At 32.7% G+C, this 22,050-nt stretch overlaps 1 protein-coding gene across 6 annotated transcripts in view; it reads left to right on the forward strand.

Moving 5' to 3' along the window:
• Positions 1-9,338, forward strand: part of LOC115953126 (transcription elongation factor SPT6 homolog) — a 41,571-nt gene extending 32,233 nt beyond the window's left edge. For all 6 annotated transcript variants that reach the window (XM_031070639.1, XM_031070640.1, XM_031070635.1 and 3 more), the window contains exons 10-17: positions 88-474; positions 548-658; positions 771-1,550; positions 4,161-4,302; positions 4,380-5,551; positions 6,150-6,359; positions 7,040-7,529; positions 8,577-9,338. In XM_031070639.1, the coding sequence (XP_030926499.1) occupies positions 88-474; positions 548-658; positions 771-1,550; positions 4,161-4,302; positions 4,380-5,551; positions 6,150-6,359; positions 7,040-7,529; positions 8,577-9,070 (3,786 nt within the window). In that variant the 3' untranslated portion in view covers positions 9,071-9,338. The remainder of the gene's footprint in view (positions 1-87; positions 475-547; positions 659-770; positions 1,551-4,160; positions 4,303-4,379; positions 5,552-6,149; positions 6,360-7,039; positions 7,530-8,576) is intronic.
• The last annotated feature ends 12,712 nt before the right edge of the window (positions 9,339-22,050 follow it).

The following is a 22,050-nucleotide window of genomic DNA, read 5'->3' on the forward strand; positions in this document are numbered from 1 at the left end:
AAATATTTACTCAAATTAAAAAAAAGAAAATTATGCTTGTTAAGAGCAAGACTAATAAGTGAATAACTGATATTTGCATATATGAAGGTACTTTGGGCAATTCAAGACTTGGATAGAAAGTGGCTGCTGCTTCAGAAGCGAAAGAGTGCTCTTCAGTCATACTACAATAAGAGATTTGAGGAAGAATCTCGGCGTGTATATGATGTAACAAGACTCAATTTAAATCAGCAACTCTTTGACTCAATTATGAAGTCACTCAAGGCAGCAGGATCAGAAAGGGAGGTTGATGATGTTGACTCCAAGTTTAACTTACATTTCCCTTCGGGTGAAGTGGGAGTGGATGAGGGACAATACAAGAGGCCCAAGAGGAAATCACTATACAGTATTTGCAGTAAAGCTGGTCTATGGGAGGTTGCAAACAAGTTTGGTTACAGCTCTGAGCAATTTGGATTGCAGCTATCATTAGAAAAGATGGTAGGTTACTTTTGCCTTGCAATTTTTATTCTGTTGAACAAAGGCTTAATGTTCTTGTGTTGTTGGTTTGTAGAGAAATGATGAGTTGGAGGATCCTAAGGAAACACCTGAGGAGATGGCTTCTAACTTTACATGTGCAATGTTTGAGACACCTCAAGCTGTGCTTAAAGGAGCTAGGCACATGGTATGCTAGTTTTTGTACTACATAGGCATCAGTGCAACTGTTTTTCAGTTCAATGCTTTGATCAAACGGTTATGTTCTAAGTTTGACTGCAATTGTCTGTGACTTGTTCCAGGCAGCTGTGGAGATAAGTTGTGAGCCATGTGTTAGGAAACATGTCCGTAGCAACTTTATGGATCATGCTGTGGTATCAACTTGTCCAACACCTGATGGGAATTTGGCAATAGATTCTTTCCATCAGTTTGCAGGGGTGAAGTGGTTGCGCGAGAAGCCTCTTAGTGCATTTGATGATGCACAATGGCTCCTCATTCAGAAGGCTGAAGAGGAAAGGCTTCTTCAGGTTACGGTTAAGATGCCAGAAAGGGATCTGGAGAAGTTAATAAATGAATTTAATGAGTATTATCTTAGTGATGGTGTTAGTAAATCTGCTCAACTATGGAATGAGCAGAGGAAATTAATATTGCAGGATGCACTTTTTGGGTTTCTTATGCCCTCCATGGAGAAAGAAGCAAGATCTTTGTTGACCAGTAGAGCGAAAAACTGGTTACTTATGGAGTATGGGAATGTTTTGTGGAACAAAGTTTCCGTGGGCCCATATCAACGGAAGGAAACTGATATTAACTCAGATGAAGAAGCTGCACCAAGGGTCATGGCTTGTTGTTGGGGCCCTGGAAAGCCAGCTACTACCTTTGTAATGTTAGATTCATCAGGTGAGGTGCTGGATGTGCTTTACACTGGGTCCCTCACTTTGCGGTCCCAAAATGTGAATGACCAACAACGTAAGAAAAATGATCAAGAACGTGTATTGAAGTTCATGACAGATCACCAACCACATGTTGTTGTTTTAGGAGCTGTAAATCTCTCTTGTACCCGATTGAAGGAGGATATATATGAGGTGAACATTATTTATCTTTCCATGGTAGTCATTGAATTTTTATTGTTTGGAATTGTGGTTATTGTTCTTGAGATCCTGAACTTTAGCGCTTTGTTTAGTTTCAGTAATTTATGGATCTCATGGTTTTCAGGTATTTCTTATTATATTGTCATTAACATTTTTATTAAACTATGCAAGGAAGTGTGATGCAATGTGCATTTGTCGTCGTGTCTTCGCTTCTTACGAAACTAGTGCTATCCGAATTTTATTTTATCTTTTAAAATAGATAATTGTAATGGTGTTTCCCCTTATACAGCACCTTTTCCCCCCATAAGAATGGTTGGAGGGTAAGGTTGTGGCTTGTAGTAGGTTTTAACAATATTTCTTTTTAATCGTATTTAATTCTAAAAGATCTGAAACCTAATGTTTTGAAGTAGTGATGTTTAATTTTTTTCATTACTAAATATTATTTAAAAAAGCTAATCTGTTTTACAACTTACGATGTGTAATGTATGGTTCTCCAATAATGTTTCATTTTCTTTTACTAGAACTCTATTTGTTATCTTTTATTTTTTCATGTTTGGATATATTTTTTATTTTCTAATGGTTCTTAGAAGTGAATAGATTGAAGGTCTGTTTGGGATCTGCTTATTTCATTGAAACTGAAAGTTTTTTGCTGAAAGTACTGTAGATAAAGGTAAAAGTTAGCTGACGTAATATAATGGGACCTATGAATAGTACTAAAAAGTGCAGTGAGGCCCATGAATAGCTTATTATAATTTGACTTGGTTGATATTGATGAGTAATAGGTGTCAAACCTTCAGTTAACAGTGTAATACATATAATAAAACTTGCGTGTTTATTCTTGAATTATGTAGCAAACTCTTGTTTGTTTGTTCTTTTTTTTTTTTTTGGGGGGGGGGGTGGTGTAGAACACTCTAGGAATTCACTTCTTTTGGGCAGAAAGATGCTTTTGAAATCATTTAATGTATGGTATATCAGTATGATAACAGTAAGCTGCTTGTCCTCTTAAAATGGCTCTATGCCTGAGAATTAATTTTTCGTTTCTTTTCATTTCATTATTTTATTTTTAGTAGTGGATGTAAACATAAGATTTTAAGCATGTATTTCCATGTCTTTATTTTTATATTTTTCCCCTTTGGGATGTCATTAGGGCTGTCCATGGGTCGGGTTGGATCGGGCTTGTGGTTGACCTACAACCAATCCGATCGAATTGGGTGAACGGAAAAGGGACTTGCGGCCGACGGAATGTTCGGGTTGAACCTGGTGGTGCGGGTCATCAGTTGAGCGGGTCTAAACTGACGGGTGATTTTGGGTTTGAATCCCAACAAGATAGAAATCAGAACCCAAACAACAAAGAAATCAAAACCCAAATAACAAAAACACCATATCCATAGATTAAAACAAAAAAGACCCAAATAACAAAAACGCCAGATCTTTAGACTGAAACGAAAAAGACTAAACCCACATCACCACCACCATTCCTTCCCCCACCAGCACCACATCCACAAGATCATCCACAAGATTCCAAAAAAAAAAAAAAAAAAAAAAAAAAAAAAAAAAAAAAAACATTGTTTTTACTAACCCACAGACTGCACAAGATTAGAGGAGATTTCAAGTACATCAGAGGAGGGATTCATCAATATGTGGAGTTCCAAGTTGAACTTTGAGTTAGTGACGGTGGCAATAAACCAAACTCGGTGACGGCAGCAGTGAGGAGGCTAGGGTTAGGGGCTGCAGTAAGGAGGCTAGGGTTAGGGACGGTAGTAGAGCCCAACTCGGTGAAGGATGATGGCGGCAGTAATGAGGTTAGGGTTAGGGATTTGAGAGAGAGATTAGAGAGAGAAATTTTTCTGAAACTAATAATGGTTGAAGGCCTTGAGGCATGTTTTTGTTTTTGAGAAAGGGGATGAGGAGGCGTGTAATGCGTGTTCAGACTTTAGCGTAAATGAGAAACCGAGGTCAAAGATTTTTCTTTTAAAATTTTGGGCGGTCGGGTCGGTTTATATGGGTTAGAATTCAAGGGACCTGGAACCAACCCACAAAACCGATTTTTAAAATTAACAGACCCGCACTCGACCCGTCGGATCCACCTGTGGGTTCTCGGGTCAGACGGGTGGGTCGGGTCTGATGGGTTGATGGACAGCCCTAGATGTCATAGAAATATCGTTCATTTTTCCATTGATTTGAGTTCCATTACTACATGATACTTTATCTGCGGGGACTATAGCCAAAATTATTTAGAGTTTATTCTTTTTCTTTTTTCTTATTTGAGGTACTAGATATCATTTTTGTATTTTAAATTTGGGCTTTGATGTTGAGGATTTTGTGGGATGTGTTTGTGGATTGAGGTACTCATTGAAGCCTAAAAAGAGGCTCCAAGAATGGTTTTGAGACAGTGCAATTTTTTTTTTCCTTTTATTTCTTATTTTTGCTAATCTGTTATGCTGCAGTTTATAAATCTCTTAAATACTTTTGTGTCGAATCAATGATAAATTACTACATGATAGTTCAAGATTCTCTTTTTGTGTTGAACAGTTCTGCAGTTCATGTTCTTAATTTCTCATTTGTTGGAGGTGGTCTTATTTTAGTTTACCGTGTGTTTATCAGATTATTTTCAAGATGGTGGAGGAAAATCCCAGAGATGTCGGGCATGAGATGGATGGGTTAAGCATTGTATATGGGGATGAGAGTCTACCTCGCCTTTATGAGAACTCTCGGATTTCATCTGACCAGCTACCTTCGCAATCAGGTACATACTTCATTACCTTTCTTATTTTTAATGCTTTCTAGACTTCTTTTATTAATTTTGTTCTCTTGTATTGTTAGGCATTGTTAAACGGGCTGTCGCTCTCGGGCGATATTTGCAAAATCCTTTGGCAATGATTGCGACGCTATGTGGACCGGGAAGGGAGATCTTATCATGGAAACTTAGTTCCCTAGAGAACTTTTTAAACCCAGATGAGAAATATGGAATGATTGAACAGGTTTTGGTAGACGTAACAAACCAAGTGGGTGTTGACATTAATTTGGCTATCAGTCATGAATGGTTGTTTGCTCCTCTACAGTTCATTTCTGGGCTTGGTCCTAGGAAGGCAGCATCTCTGCAGAGGTCCTTGGTAAGAGCTGGGGCAATATTTACTCGAAAGGACTTTGTCACAGTGCATGGACTTGGTAAAAAGGTGTTTGTCAATTCGGTTGGTTTCTTGCGTGTCCGGCGGAGTGGATTGGCTGCTAGCAGCAGCCAGTTCATTGATTTGCTAGATGATACAAGAATACATCCAGAATCTTATAATCTTGCACAAGAGTTGGCCAAAGACGTTTATGACGAGGACATAAGAGGTGATACAAATGATGATGATGATGCACTGGAGATGGCAATAGAGCATGTTAGAGATCGACCTAGTATTTTGAGAAGCCTTGATGTTGATGAATATGCTAATGGCAAGAACCGTGCGAATAAAAGGGAAACTTTTTATGACATAAAAAGGGAACTTATGCAGGGATTTCAGGATTGGCGTAAGCAATATGAAGAGCCTAGTCAAGATGATGAATTCTATATGATTTCAGGTGAAACTGAGGAGACCCTTGCTGAGGGAAGAATTGTGCAAGCCACTGTCCGTAGGGTGCAAGGTCAAAAAGCAATTTGTGTGCTTGAATCTGGTTTGACTGGGATGCTCATGAAAGAAGACTATTCAGATGACTGGAGGGAGGCTGAGTTGTCTGACAGGCTACATGAAGGTGACATTCTCACTTGCAAGATTAAGTCAATTCAAAAGAATAGGTACCAGGTCTTCCTAGTTTCTAAAGAGAGTGAGATGCGAAGTAACCGACTTCAGTATGTCAGAAACGCCGATCCATACTACCATGAAGACCGAAGCAGGCTACAAAGTGAGCAAGACAAAGCTCGCAAAGAAAAGGAGCTTGCAAAGAAGCATTTTAAGCCAAGGATGATTGTTCATCCCCGCTTCCAGAATATTACCTTAGATGAAGCAAAGGAGGTATGTTGTCAACTAAAACATTTAATAGCATGTGTATTAATAATTTGTGCTTAATATTTATTGGAATTATGAATCTTGTTAGTCAGAAGGATCATTTATACTTTTAAAAGGAATCTAGTTGGAGTATTCTGCCTTTAGAAGTTTTAGGATATATTTGTACTTATAAAAAAAAAAGGATATATTTGTAATTTCAGCATATAATATGTTTCTAAAATTTTCTAATTAGTAAGTTATGCATGCATACACCTAGTAGGGCTTGATGCCTTGTACCTGTAACCTTGGCCTTGACCACTTTTCATCCATTGCTGTCAAATATAGACCAGAATTCAGGGACAAAATTGTATCTCACCCCCTCTTCCCCCCCTCTTAATAGATATATTTTCGTAAATGATTAATTAGATTTAAAAATTAACTTGCTTTTCAGATGTGAATAAATTGAGATTCTTCGTAATTGTTCTACTTGAATTATAGGATTTAAGTCATAGCATATCATTTCTGGAAGGCACCACGATAGGGTTTAGTATTATGTTTTGTATTATAGTTGCTTTAATACGTTTGCAAGATTATAATACATTTTTATGTTGATTGGATCTTACAGTTCTTGTCTGACAAGGATCCTGGCGAAAGTATCATCAGTCCCAGTCGCCATGGACCTTCTCATCTAACTCTAACTCTCAAAGTTTATGATGGAGTTTATGCTCAAAAGGACATAGTTGAAGGTGGAAAGGAGCACAAGGACATCACAAGCTTACTTCGTATTGGGAAGTCATTGAAAATTGGGGAGGACACTTTTGAGGATTTGGATGAGGTTAGTATTTTTCTCTAGGGGGGTGTTTTCTGATTGGTTGTTGTTTATTGAAGTTACATATTGATGACAGTGGTGAACTGCTCTAAGTTCTGAATTGAACTTGATATTTTATATGTAATCATTACAATATCGATATTGATTAATGGGGCCTTCTGAGAATTGAACTTGGGAGCTTTTGCAATCAAAGTGAGCTGGATATGATTGACATTACTTACCAAATCATCTTATATGTGGAATACCTTCCATCTTGAATGAGTAGAACTAATGGCACTTATATCATATAGTTATAAGTATTGAGGGAAAGATGGAATCCCTTTTTATGTTTCCAAAGGTTGTGAGCTCTCATTGCTAAATGAGTAGATATTAGTCTAATTTTAGTAAGAAAGACATCCGTTGTGGAGTGTTGCTCTTCACATCACAGCAGCATAAGGATTTAGTGTACAAATTTGTAGACAAATAGCCATTTGAATTAGTATATATGATTTTGGAGAAAAATAATAATATATTATTGTTGTAGTTTTGGGGGTAAGGGTATGGGCTTTTGGGCCTCTTGATGTCACTTTTTGGATTTAATCTTGGCATAAACATAGTGAAAATCGATTTTGCTGTTTACATTGTGTGTAAATGTTGTTTTTTACCTTCCTGAAGTGGCTTATTACTAACTAAAAAAAAAACTGTAGGTGATGGATAGATATGTTGATCCCTTGGTGTCTCACTTGAAAGCAATGCTAAGTTATCGAAAGTTCAGGAAGGGCACAAAAGCAGAAGTTGATGAACTCCTAAGGATTGAGAAATCAGAAAATCCTACGAGGATAGTTTATTGTTTTGGCATCTCACATGAGCATCCTGGCACCTTCATCCTGACCTATGTAAGGAGTACAAATCCACACCATGAGTATATTGGTTTATATCCAAAGGGATTTAAATTCCGGAAAAGGATGTTTGAGGACATTGATCGGCTTGTAGCATACTTCCAGAGACATATTGATGATCCTCAGTCAGCACAATCTCTCAGATCGATCGCTGCTAGGGTGCCAATGCGAAGCCCTGCAACTGGGGGCTCTTCAGGGGCATCTGGGGGTAGTGGCTGGGGTGGTTCAACCGATGAGGATAATTGGAGGGGTCAATCTTATGACAGGGATCGATCTTCTACACCTGGTTCAAGAACAGGTAAATTCTTCTGAAATATCAATTGCTTATAGTTGTATATTTTATGCATCAACACTTGTATTACCATGTTCTGTTATGGTCCATTCCTCTTTTTGTTTTCTATTTTATGTTTTTGTCCATTTTACAATGCTAGTGTATGCAAACCTTTTATATAAGTTTGTTTATTTTGGGATTTCAGTTTGCAACTTGTATGTGTTTTATCCCAATGATTTTTTGTAATACTGATAACCTCTTGATTTTGGTTTTTATAATTAAATTTCATTCTTAATTTTTTCTTTGACATATGCAACTAAATAGTAAAGTATTGAACTTCCTGAACTGTATTTTTGGACATATCTGGCTCTACTAAGATAAACTTGCCAAATGTTTAGCAAATATCATGACCTACACTTCGATCTTAAAAGTCCTGTCGTTTTCGTTGGATTTGAGCTGCTCTTCTTTTTTCGTTCTTTTACAATAATGAATGGCAAGGTGATAAACATTCATCTTTGCATGAACGTGTATTTTCGAAGTGTTTTTCTCCCCATCCTCTTTTGGTAGGAAAATTGACTAGGACAAAACCTCTTACAGGCTCGATCATGATAATGATCACTTAATAAAATCTGATCTTAAGTCCTTGGAAAATAGTTTTGAATTTTTTAGTAATCATTGTCTTCCAAACATACTTATTTTATTCATAATGTTATCAATAAATTCTGATTCTCTTTCAAAACAAGTTGACTAGGACAAAGCCTCTAATAGGCTTGATCATAATTCCCACTTAATAAAATCTGATCTTAAGTCCTCAAAAAATAGTTCTAAATTTTTTACTAATCATTGTCTTCCAAATGTACTCATTTTAGTCACAAGGTTATCGATAAATTTTGATTCTCTTTCAAAACAAACCTTTTGCATGCCTCTTTTATGAGCTGGAATTAAAGCAATGGTTTCAATCATTGGAATGGAAAAATCACCTTTATGACCTTACCATGTCTTACTTTCTGAGAAAGATTTTAGGCCTACAACTCGTTCCTATATAATTCATGACTTCGATGTTTCATTTGACAGGCCGAAATGATTATAGAAATGGAGGTGGCCGAGATGGACATCCAAGTGGATTGCCTAGGCCATATGGTGGGCGCGGACGTGGTCGAGGTTCGTATAACAGCAGCAGAGGAAATAGTTCCGGCAATGAGAGGCAAGATTCTGGTTATGATGCCCCCAAATGGGATTCAACTACCAAGGATGGAGAAGATGGTTGGGGCAGTTTTCCTGGTGCTAAAGTTCAAAACTCACCAGGCAGGGAGGCTTTCCCAGGTGGTTGGGGTGGCAGTGGCAGTGGCAGTGGCAGTGGCAGTGGCGGCGGTAATAGTTGGGGTGGTGGAGCTAGTGGCAATGAAAATGCTGGGTGGGGGGATGCAGGTACAAATGACGGTGGTACTGATAATGGGGGTTCCGGTTGGGGAACTGCACCTAAGAGAAGTTCTTCTCAGTCCCAAGCTGGGAATGGATGGTCGGGAGGAAGTGGGGGCGGGGGCGGGGGTGGGGGTGGTGGTTGGTGAAACCACATGATATGCTAATATATCTCCTTTCCTGGTCTCCCACTCCTGACTAATAGCAGATGTTTTGATATGGCATCAAAGGTGTGGAACCCTTTTGGGCATTCACATCCAGGTGGTGATGCGATTAATTGTATTGACCTTTACTTGTTATAATCTCTGTATGTAATTTATTTATAAATGGCACTGAGTTTTCTTTCTATTTGTTTCTCTACTCTTTCTAATTGCATTATTTCTTGGATGAGAAATATCTCACCCTACTTTTGTAAAATCTGGAATATTTTGGTTTTGTATTTTGGTAGGGCTGAGCAGGAATCCGCATAACCTGACCTGCCCATCCAACCCGGTCCAAAGGGCTTTGGACTGGTCGGGTCCCATGCTTGGGCCTGTTTCGGGTTCAGGTCAGTCTTGAATCTCACCTGCATGACCCGACCTACCTGATCCTAATTTTGATTTTTTTTTTCTTCTTCCGAGTTTTTACTCCTTTGGAGGGTTTCATTTGTTTTTTTTATTTGCATGAATCAATATTTGAGTTAATAAATATTTCAACCCACAATTTTTGTTGAGTCAGTTTGGTATTTGATTTGGATGAGGACTCATTTACTTAACGCCCTAATTGTTTTGATGAAAATTTTTGTATAAAGATAATTTTTCTTGTTTTTAGTATTTGATAATATTAGAAAAAAAATGAGTCAAACGAAAATTATTTTTGTTCAACATAAAAAAAAAAAAAAAATTTTAAGAGTTTGTTTTTCACTTATTTTTTTAAAAATAACTTTATTTTGTAGTAAATTAAATAAGGAAAATTAAGAGATTATCTGTTAACTATTTAAGATTGTTATTAAATATAAGAAAATGAGATAATTTTATAGAAAATGTTTTTTGAAAAATGGCTTATTTTTTATAAAACATTATCGCTTTAACAAATAGAACTTATATCTTAAGTACAAACCCTAAATCTTAAGTAACTTTCTATAAATCTTAAGTACAAACCCTAAACAACCTATGACAGCTGATCTTTCCATAAACGACATAAGGAAATAGAATTTTAATTTTAATTACAAACCCTAAACATCCCGTGACAGTTAATCTTTCCATAAACAAGAAACGACATAAGTTTCCTTCTGTCGACAAGTTTTATTGAATATATTGACTAGATTTTGAATACAAGACTACAAGTTTAATTGAAAGCAATTATATTTGGACCATTTCCAAACTTCCGTAAGAAACTTGTTTGGAAATGGGCCGTAAGGAACTTTTTAAAATTTTGTCAACTTATGCCGTGCTTAATGATTGAAAAGTATAAATCCCAAGTTTTAAATAGAACCAAAGTAAAATCTCTTATACCTTCTTCAGTAAAAAAAAAAGAGTAAAATCTCTTGCATTGTTTCATTAAAAAAAGAAAAAAAAGAAAAGAGAAGAGCAAGAAGGGACCCGACCCAAACTCAGTCCGTGCAGGTTTAGGTAAATAGGGTTATGGCATTTATATGCGGGTCAGGCATGATTGCATGAACCCAACCAAACCTGTGCTCACTTCCAAGAGGCGTGGATCTAGATGAGATTAAATCAAGGTCTTCATAGTTAATACTGAGATAGTAGGGTGGGTTTGAGTGCATAGAGGACAGTTTTTGAGTCTTAACAAATTTGTAGTTATGTATCTATTTAGTTAGTTATACGGTAAACATCAGCAAAACCTTAGTTATAATTTTTTTTAGATCGACTATTGATCTTCATTAGATTGAAACAAATGTGTTAATATTTTAGTGAAGAATTCTAATAGAAAGCTTATATATATACACTAGCCTCATCACATGCGCTTTGCGTGTGCGATGAGGCTTTTTTTTTTTTTGGTCTAGTGCACGTGAGATTAGCAATTAAGGAACCAAAAATTTTAAAAGATAAATAAAAGAAACCAGTGAATCTTGATAAAGTAAAAAAAATTGGAATGTGATCTTGAGGGAAATATCAAAGTGGACTCATCATTTTTTTTTTTTTATTAATTTTAATTTTTGGATAATTTTGTTTTGAAAACATGATTTAGTAGTAGAGTGTCTTATTTTGTAGTCATTTTACGTGGTATTTAAGATATATTTTTACTAAGTAGTTCTCAAGTTTGTTTACTATTAAAATAGGGAATAGGGGCATTTTTGAACCACATAAAAGTCCAGTCCAAAGAGGGGAATCCTCTTATAGATGGTGTATACACACACACACACACACTTATGTTTCATGTTCCAATTACATCTAATGTAAATTCTAGAATTATAAATTTTCATTAAATGAGTATTTTGACAAATTAGGTAACATTTTCTATCATTTTTCATTAGACAAGCATTTTGACAAATCCAACTGTCTCTATGGGTTTGTTTTCTTTGATTTTGATTTTTAATTTTTATAGATAGTTACGATGTACTGCTAATCTCACAGTTCAAACCATTTTCCCTACTAAACTCCAAACACTTTGTTCGATTATAATTTGAATTATGATAAGGTGATAGATGTAATCTTAGGTGGTGGTTTTTTATTATTATTTTATATATATAGTTTAATTAGTTTGTGGTTTTGCAGTATTAGGACAAATTTCAATTTTCTTCTATATACAATTAATTACTTTAATTAAATAGCCCTAATATTTCAATTTTTTTCTATATACATACAATTAATTATTTTAATTCAATCCATATGCTTTGAAAAAATGTTTCGATGTTACTCATATCTATATAATTTATCTATGTATATCTAAAAGCTGAAGCATAATATTTATTGTTTTTACGCTCTTATTGAGCTACATCAGCAGCCACATTATCCATCCATTTCCAACACTCTCTCATATTTTTAACTTTCTTTTCTTATTGATTTACCAACTTATTGTTATACTTTCTCCAATTTTCCCCTTTCCTTTTACCTTTTCATCTCCCCACTATTAACTACATTAATATCACATTTCCTCTATCCATTTATCTTCCTATATTTTTGGCTTTTCTTATTCTCCTTCTCTTACTATAAATTTACAATTATCTTTCTCATTCTATACAAAGTTTTCCTACACACAAAAGGTTATTTCTCTTTCTTTCTCTTTGTCAATTTTTTACCTTTCATTTTTTGGTGGATTTTAAATTTTTTTTTCCTTGCATCTCTACTTTAGGTTGATGAATTTTTGTATTATTAGGAACTCTACTTTGGATTGATGATTAAGTTGTGTTTTTAAGTTGTTATATTTTTTCTTTTCTTTGATTTCATAGATGTTATCCTATTGTATTATAAAGATAGTATATAAGAATATAATGTTATTTTATTACATAACATAACATGACTTGGATAATTTGGTGTTAATACTATATTTTTTATTTTTACTTTTTTCCTTCTCATATTATTTTCTATAAATTTCTTATTATTCTCTCTCTCTCTCTCTCTCATATTTTTTCTTGCAATTCTAGACAATCTTGCTATGATAATTATAGATCGGAATTTGGTCCATTTCAGTCCACTTCATGTATTTGGTCTAGTTTGGTCTACTTCAGTCCAATTCGGTCTACTACGGTTCACTTTAGTCCAATTAGGTCCATTCAGTCAATTCATTCCAATTCGGTCCATTTGGTTCACTTCAGTGTATTTCAGTTTACTTCGGTCAATTTGGTCATATTCGGTCCATTCAGTCCATTTGGTTTACTTCGGTCCATTGTGTCCACTTTGGTCCATTCGGTTAATTTGACCTATTTCAAATCACTTCTGTCCAATTTGGTGTACCTATTTAAGAATGAGAAAATAAAAGTTTGGGTTGAGACTACTACCAATTATTTGTGTAGTATCAATTGTAATTATATGATAAGTTTTTATTATCATAATAACCTCTTTAAAAGAATAAGAATTTGAATAATAACTTTGAAACTTAAAAGTTTATTTGTACAAAAAAAAAACTAAGAAAATATGGACCATTTCTAAAAAGAATAATATCAATCAAAAACATCAAAAATGATAAAATTGTATATTTGTAAAAACAGAATGATGGAAACTATTTTTTAAAATTGTTTAATTTTTAGGGAGAACAAATTATCTACAATAAAATTTAGAGAATAAATTATACATATTCAGTACAAGTTTTTTATGAGTTTTGGTTATCAGAGAATGAAGAATTTGAATAATTTATTTAAATAAAAATCATACATACATACATGCATATATTTATTTATAACTAAACAATGAAATCGATAAAGAATAAAAAACAAAAAATATTGTCTATAAAAGGTGGGTAAATTACCTATTTGGTACCTAATGTTTTGACCATATGTCAATTTGAAATTTCAAATGTGTCAGGTCCCTAGCGTTTTGGTATTCTATCAAAATAGTCTCTGCTATTAAGTATTAGATGAAAAATGTTGACATGGCTAACGACCAAATTAAAAAAAAAAAAAAAATGATTCCTTTGCCACCTAGAATGCCACGCATATGCCATGTGACTTGTGTGAGGTTGAACCCATTGGAACTTATGTGAATGTAGAAAAATTAACCAAACCTCAAAAAATAAATTATTATCTAGTTCAATAAAAGTTGCTAGCTTTAAAATTAAATAAAACTAACAAGCAATTAATCTAACCAAAAAGATAATAAAAGGAAATGAAGAGTGGTAAACAATCAAAAGTAAAGAATTAAGATTTTGAAATCTGCCTTGTTAATTCATATTTGCATATATTCATGGTCATTAGTTGTTCCCAAACAACTGCATGATAATCTAGAATTCAATCTTATTACCATAGAAGATATTATCATTAAAATTACTATAATAAAAATCTAAAGTATGTTATGTCCCTTACAAATATAAAATCAAATCATTAGTTGTATTTGTTAACAGAAAAATCTCAGGAGATATTCAACTTTAAACCAAGCATTCAATTCATTAAGATTATCTTAAATCATGACAAAAACATGATTGAACCCATATTTAGAATCTTATCTTTGTAAACTGATATGAAGTAAGAACAATTTAATCATTTAAAAAAAAAAAATCACTATTGGAAAAAAATCAAATCTCATAAATAAATACTGATAATCATTAATAAGGTATCATTCTCAATCCTAATTAAGAATTCATGGAAGAATATAAATAAAAAGTCAAAAAGAGGAGAAGAAAAACTTAGACATTAGAAGCACATCGGTCTTTGCAATTTGTCTTCTATTCCACGTTGTGCTCTCTAGCCTACATCATTAACCTTTTTCTCGTGTTTTGGTTGCCTCCTTTACCTCTAACTCCCTCTCCCACATTTAACCCTAGGCTTTTTGGTGTTTGGTTGGTAGGAATTCTGCCTAAAGCCGGAGGGTTCCAACCAATAGATTCAGTTTTTTTTTTGGAATTAAAATTCAATATTTCTCTGCATTCTCTTCAGTTTTTAGATTAGGACTGTTGTTGTAACTGTAAGGGTGTGTTCGCACACATTAAGGCTGCTTATCTAGACTTCTGTATGCTAACCTAGTACAAGGATAACAACTTAGCTGGTACTGCTACTAATGTGACTTACAACTGATCCTTACATTCACCAAGCTATATACAGTACATTACAAATGGCATCCCAGTAGCAGTAGGCACTTCAATAGTATCTCTAACACACAGCATCTCTAACACCCAATTCCTAACAAATTAGGACAGTTCCTGCATTATGCTGCTCACTAACAACACTAATGCATCAAGTGACACTAGGCTGATGCACTGATGCAGAAATCATTTCATAAGCTTTGAGCTGGATTCTTACTTAAATCACATACAATGTATCTCATGGACTGCAACGCACACATATATCCAATGTTTATATATATACACTCAAAATTTTGAAAACCACCATTTTCCGGAACGCTTGCATTGCATGAAATATTTTGAGCATTTTATTAGTGGGGTGGTAACAATTATACCAAGTGTCATTAATGTGAAATTGGGTAGTAATCTTGGCCATTGGTCACATGTGTGTCATGATTTTGAAATTAGTCAATAATAATGGTTAAAGTAAGCTATAAGTCAAGGTTCAAGGAGGTGTACTGTAACATTTGAATAGAGAGGGGGCTATATAAATGATAATCCTTCTAAGCATAAGGAGGCATTTTGATATCTACCATTTTCTTGAACTTCTATTTAAAAGATAATAAGGATATTTAGGGTCGTAAACGAGCCGAGCCTCGTTTAGTATTAAAAATTCAAACCAGTTCATTTAATTTTTTTTTTGAACACAAGCTAAGCTCGAGCTCATCACCAAACAAGAATTTATGTTCAACCTTGGCTCATTTTTTTGTCGAGCAAGCTTAAGCTTGTTCACGATCAACTTAATTAACTTATTCTTTTCATATGACTAAAATTTTTTACCTCTTTACAATTTTATAAAGTTTTACTACTAATAAACTGTTTATATCACAATAAATTACAAATAATAATTTAATATCTTATGAACCTATTTACAAACTTATACAATTTAATTTCAAGTCTATATAAATATATTTTTAGGCCAAGTATATACATAAAAATATAATAATATATATAGTTAAATCGAACCCTCATGTTCACGAGTTTGTTCACAAACACATTATTATATTTGAGCTTGGCTTGTTTAATAATCAAGCCTAAACTTAAGGCTTGAACTTGACTTGTTTTTTTAACAAACGAACATGAATAAGTTTTCTTTCTAACCGAGCTTGAGCGGTTCATAAACAGTTTGGTTCATTTATAGCCCTAACGATATTTGATATTTGCTTTGGGTAACAAATTGTCATCAACCGTTGTTATTCATTTGATTGCCTTTTGCTCAGTTTCCTAACCTTTCAAAACAAAAGTCAAAAGCGTTGCTGATTACAACAAAACAAAATAAACTAATACTATTAAGTTTTCAAGAATTCAATCCGGCATCGTGATCATTTTTAATTTTTTTTTTCTTGAATAAGAAGATTTTATTAAAACAAGAACAAAAGAAAAGGAAATGATCTAACCAACTCTATCCTTCTCCAAAAGAGTGAAGGATATATAGAGATGGGAACAGAAACAAAACCCTCCCACTTACAAAAATCTATTATTTCTTAATTACAAACTTTTATTACAAACAAATTTCAACTTCAGTGATATATGGGTACACAACTTATTTATTTATCGTTTTTCAATCATGCAATAATACAAAGTAATAACAAACAAACAAATCGCATGAACATTATTTTTTAGGGGGGAAAAAACTAATAGTTGTGCACTAATGTCTAGATAGCACTCTATGCAACCTTTGATCACTTAACCTTTATTAGTATAAATTATAACATGTGTAGTAGAACTTCCCAAAAAAATGCAAATTCCAAATGATGTTTGGGTGTTCCAATTTGATGCATGTCTCTCTCAACATTGTAAAACATCATCCATATCGGCATATCCTACGGAAGCTTCTAATCCTCTTGGGCAAAGTCTTGAAATAATCAATGAGGTTATACTTCAATAATGTCCTCCATCTCTTAAAATTTGAATAACCTTCAGTATCTATAATATTATATAGTTAGAGACAAAGATAACCTAAGAAAAAGAGAAGTAGACAAAAGAAAAGTAAATGATGGTTAAAATTAGAATTCTAGTTTCTTGGAATAGTGTTAAATAAATAGATATTGATTATTGAGTCTCTATCTTCTCAAGCAGTCCAAAATCTTAATGGATTTATGTTCTTCACAATAAAAAAATAAAAATTCAATTTTATTATCGATATTATCATGGCTAAATTCATAAGCACAAATTTTAAAATTTTATTGTTGAAAACACATTGTTGATGAAATTCAGTTTTAAATATATTAAAATTTGAATCATTGTGAAATTTCAAAAACTTAAGAGTGATATAGAAGTCATCTTCATTAACTAAAGGAGCATCTTCAATATAAGGTATTATACTAATCAGATTAGATGTCCCTCTTTACCCAGTTGTAGAGACACATTAGGACAATATGGATCATGAATTTAAATAATATCACAAGTGCACATGTTTATACATATGAAACGTCAAAGAAGTTGTTCATAGTTATGGCCTAAAAATCACAATTAAAATTTATATATCTAATAATATAATTTCTATAAATTAATTGCATATTTATAAAATTATATGAATTAATTGGATATTTATAAAATTAAACTATGCAGTTATCTTCAAATACATAGGAAGAACAAAAGAAGGGTTTTTATTTGTGGTTGATGCTAAAGCAATTACTAATTTACTACAAAAGGGTTACACATTAATGTGACAATAATGAATATAATTAGTAACACATAAGTTTATAAGACTTATATTATAAAATTTGTAGTATCTTTTTTTTTTTTTTTAGAGAGTTTGATCAACCTATAGCGTTTGCTTCTGATGATAGCTCTTTATAATCAGACTAAGACACCAATCAGTTTTTGGTATAGGTGAGGATTGAACCCCAGATCTCTTATATAACCATCAGAAACTTTACCAGTTGAGCTAACTAGAACCCATTTTATAGTATCCATAATATTACTCTTTATTTAATTTTTACACTTTATGAGTCATAATTTAAATAATAACGTGCGTAGGTCATAATTAATTAAAGGGTAAATTACGTTTTTGGTCCTTATCTTATACATCATATTTCAATTTGATCCCTAACATTTCAATTGTGTCAATTTGGTCCTTAATCTTTTAGTACCGTGTCAATTTAGTTCATGTTGTTATCTTTTGGAAGAAAATTGATAACATGTCTAATGGCCAAAATAAAAAATTAGCTTCCATTGATGTGAAAATAAACTAAAATTTTATTTTGGTCGTTTTCCATGTTATCAATTTTCATACAAAATATAATAGTAGGGACTAAATTGACACGAGACTGAAGAGTTAGGGACCAAATTGACACAATTGAAAGGTTGGGGATCAAATTGAAATATGGTGTAAAGGTTATGGATCAAATATGTAGTTTACCCTTAATTAAAAATAAGTTAAAGATATCAATATTTTTTTGTGTCAATCATCACACGAGTTTGTTTAATAACTATGCTCTTTGTAGTATAAGTATTGGATAGTAAAGAATTGAATTTGTATTTTAAATCATTGTTGCTGTAATTTCTTCTTACACCACTATACATAGTAGTAATACAGCACACACAAAGTCAAGAATCTTGTAATTAGACTGATTGACATCTCTTAGTGTTTTCAATGCCGATATTCATTTCGGGTTCAAATCCCCTTCTCATAGTAACTATCTAATCTTTTTTTTTTTTTTTTACAAAGGGAAAAAAAATCATTTCACTTTTTATTCAATCTCTCAAAGATAAATTTGTGGCCCCGCCATTGTCTAAACCAATATTTGTAAATTTTAGAGACTTTTTTTATTTAATTTTTTAGAAACAATTTTAGAGTAACTTACGAAGACAGTAGCACTTCTCATTTATGCAATATGCAGGATATGCCTCTTCGTTTCCACACGCAAATAAACATTGTACAAATTCTTTTATAAAAGAGCAATCGCATCAGTTCCTGCATCTCCCTTTGTATCTTTTGCTTGGCTGAAGAGGAGAGTCCTGTGTGCGTTCTACAATATAAAGATTGAAGAATATCAGACACAGATATAGAAAGAGAGCAAGTACCTTTCAAGCTATGAAAGTTAGCATTGCTATTCATAATGAGAATTCTAGTTTCTTTGTATGGTGTTTAGAGAAATCATATACCTCCAACTTCTAAAGTAGTCTGGCTCCTTATTGATTTTTTTTTTTTTTTTTTTTTTTCAATTACCATAATAAGTGCAAATTATGTTCAATATTCTCATTATTTAATTTGCGCAAGTAGCATTTGTAATGGTAAAGCTAACATGAGTAAAATTCCTTTTTTTTTTTTTGAAAAGAGTAAAATTCAAATGTAAATACTCTTTTTTTTTTCCTTTTTACAAATAATATTGTAGTGTACGCACTTAATAATTCAAATTACCCGTGAAATACATAAATTCCTCAAAGTGTTTAAAATAAGAATCCTTGTGAATGTAATGAAAATTAGTGCAATTCAAATCACAATAAAAATACATAAATTCTTAATAAATAATGGGAAAAATTTTGACGATATACCATACCCAATAACATTATGACTATTTTTAGCTCAATGGATTCCAAATTAGGAAATTTTTTTTTTTTTTTTTTTTTTTACAAGATAAAATTTCTACTCTAACCTAATCTAAGTATATATGTGTATGAAACTCTTTCTTAGAGACTTGAACCATGACCCTTGCCCCCCACACCCCATAATCATTTATACTTGTAGAGTGATTACCGCATTAAGGGTGCGCAGTAGTAAATTAGAAATTATTTTGAATGGCTAAACTTGTGTAAAACAACAATAATAACAACAATTAATAACAATAACAATAACAACAATAAAAACAAAAACGTTTGTTTTAAATTTGTGCACTTTCTTCCATCATGCAGCAGGAAAGGTGAAAATAAAGAGAATAAGAAAAATACAAAGAAATTGAGTAATTTTAGCCATGACCATCCCTGCTTGTGCCAAATAGAATAACAAAATGAGGTATTTATAACGTAAGGAGCTTTGCTTCTGCCTTAGTTAATGTTAAAGCTATGTTAATTAAATTGTGAATGGGCTATAAACCGTGGGATTTTCCAATCGTTTATTTATTTATTTATTTTTATGCGTTCTCCAATCCTTTCTAAGCTCATTGATAAATGATAATTTTATATTCCAAAGATGGAACTAGATTTAATCATATAGCTTCTCAAAAAAAAGAAAGATTTAATCATATAAAACATTAATCACAACTTTTTATCCACCATTTAAGCTACCATATCAAAACTAAATGACTCCAAAATGCTTCTTCCTTTCCCCCTTGTTTTTCAAATTAAAATGATGTACGTCAACTTCTATTCTTTATTATATAAAAATTTGGTGTCTCGCAAAGTTAAATCTGACCAAGCCATATATAGTAAAAAAAAAAAAAAAAAATCATATTAGAAGAATAATTTTCTTTAGAAAACTGAAATAAGAGTACAATAATGCTAGCATATGACGATAAATTTGCATTTCCAATGTTTAAAAAAAAAAAACCGTTAATAGAAACTTAGTTATAAGGGTGTAGGTTGTTAATACTACATTTTGAACCAATCCCCTAGCAAAGAGTACGTGTTTCGAGGACGATGTTTTGTAGAATTTTCTAAATGTTCTTAGACACATAAGGTTGAATTAACTTTAGTAATGGCCATGGGTTAAGAGGCTAGCTAGTCATCTATCCTAAGGGGCTAGTTAGTCATCGATCCTAAGATGACCAAAGACCAATAAAAGCCCTAAGCTTAAGTTTGAACTTAAGGATTTAAAATCAAGGAGTTTGAAGAACAATTGTTACTATGGATTACTTGATATAAATTTAACAACATATGATGATTTGAGTTTTGAAGATTTTACAAAGTCAAACACTTGTGATACTACGGATTTGAAATAACATCTGACACCGAAGTATTTCAAATCCAAATATTAATAAAGTTTAAACTCATTAATAGATTTTTTTTAATAAAAATAATAATAAATTACAAACTACACCCATAAAATTTGAGAGTGTTTGAATTTTACATCTTGAAATTTCAGAATTTAAATTTTACCCCCTAAAATTCTATTTTGTTTGCATTAGCAGTCCCTCCATTCTTATTTCCATTAAGTGGTATATAAACATGCCACATATGTTTAGTTTAGCCTAAATAATTAAATAATTAAAATGACATGACATAATAAAACTGACATGTCATTATTTTATTGGATGAACTAAACACGCGTGGCAAGCTTATGTGGCACTTAATAAAAAATATGGATAGAGGGGTTATTGATGCAAACGAAATAGAACTTTAAAAGGTAAAATCCAAATTCTAAAATTTTAGAGTATAAAATCCAATTACCCCTAAACTAGCAGTTTAGTTTGCAATTTAGCCTTAAAAAATGTCATTTCATACTCTATTCAAGTTATTTAAATTAAAATTTGAAATTCAAATTATTCTCTCTCTCTCTCTCTCTCTCTCTCTCTCTCTCTCTCTCTCTCTCTTATATAACTACCGTAAAACCCCTTTCTCTTGACCTAACTCCATCACATACAACCCACTACTCTGCCATGAACCCAACTTCAGCTTCAACTACCAAGCACCTCCAAACCCAATCACCAGAGAAACCCACCTTCAAGTACCAAACCAAGGTTATCAAGATAGAGATCCTATGTAAGATCGTGGGAGGTAGGTGAGATCATAGATCGTAGAATTGGATCGTGGATCGTAAGATCCTAGCTATTTTCATATTTAAAGCAAAAAAAAAAAAAAAATGCACACACACATTAATAGTGACTTTGTATGTTGAATAATCATGTAAATTATGAATTCATCCATAAAAAAACAAAGATTTGCATCATATGATGTAATTTGCATACCATTCATCGTTACGTCTATACTAACGAAACAAATATATTTAAGTGTTGACCCAGTGTATTTAAAAAGTTCAATAAATATTTAATTAGCAACCAAGTACCAAAATATTTATCAACACATATGAAAAATATTTTCTAAATTCTAAGTTCCAAGTTTAAAATTCAAAATAAGTTAGGAAATGGAAACTAGCTAACTACAATATGAAATCCAAAAGCAAGAGGAATATTAAGGTAGAGTGAACATTTAATCATTCGCATTCTAGGGTTCTTATAACCACCGTCCTAATCATCATTCATTTCATCATCTATGTAAACACTGTATATTTGTATGCTAGAGTTACAAAAGACATCAAGATACAGCTTCACACTTAACTATTCAAGTTATACCACTCAATAAAATTACAGAGCATGCTCAAAAAAATTAATCAATCAATATAGAAATACAAGCATAATTGATAAAAATTATATATAAAAAGACATTTTAGTAATATCAGAACACACATTAGTATACTGATTAAACAAATTTAACAACATTATAGCTTAAAAGGTAGCAAAGCTAACATCAAATTCTT

This window comes from Quercus lobata, chromosome 7 (genome assembly GCF_001633185.2).
Source record: "Quercus lobata isolate SW786 chromosome 7, ValleyOak3.0 Primary Assembly, whole genome shotgun sequence".
NCBI lineage: Eukaryota > Viridiplantae > Streptophyta > Magnoliopsida > Fagales > Fagaceae > Quercus > Quercus lobata.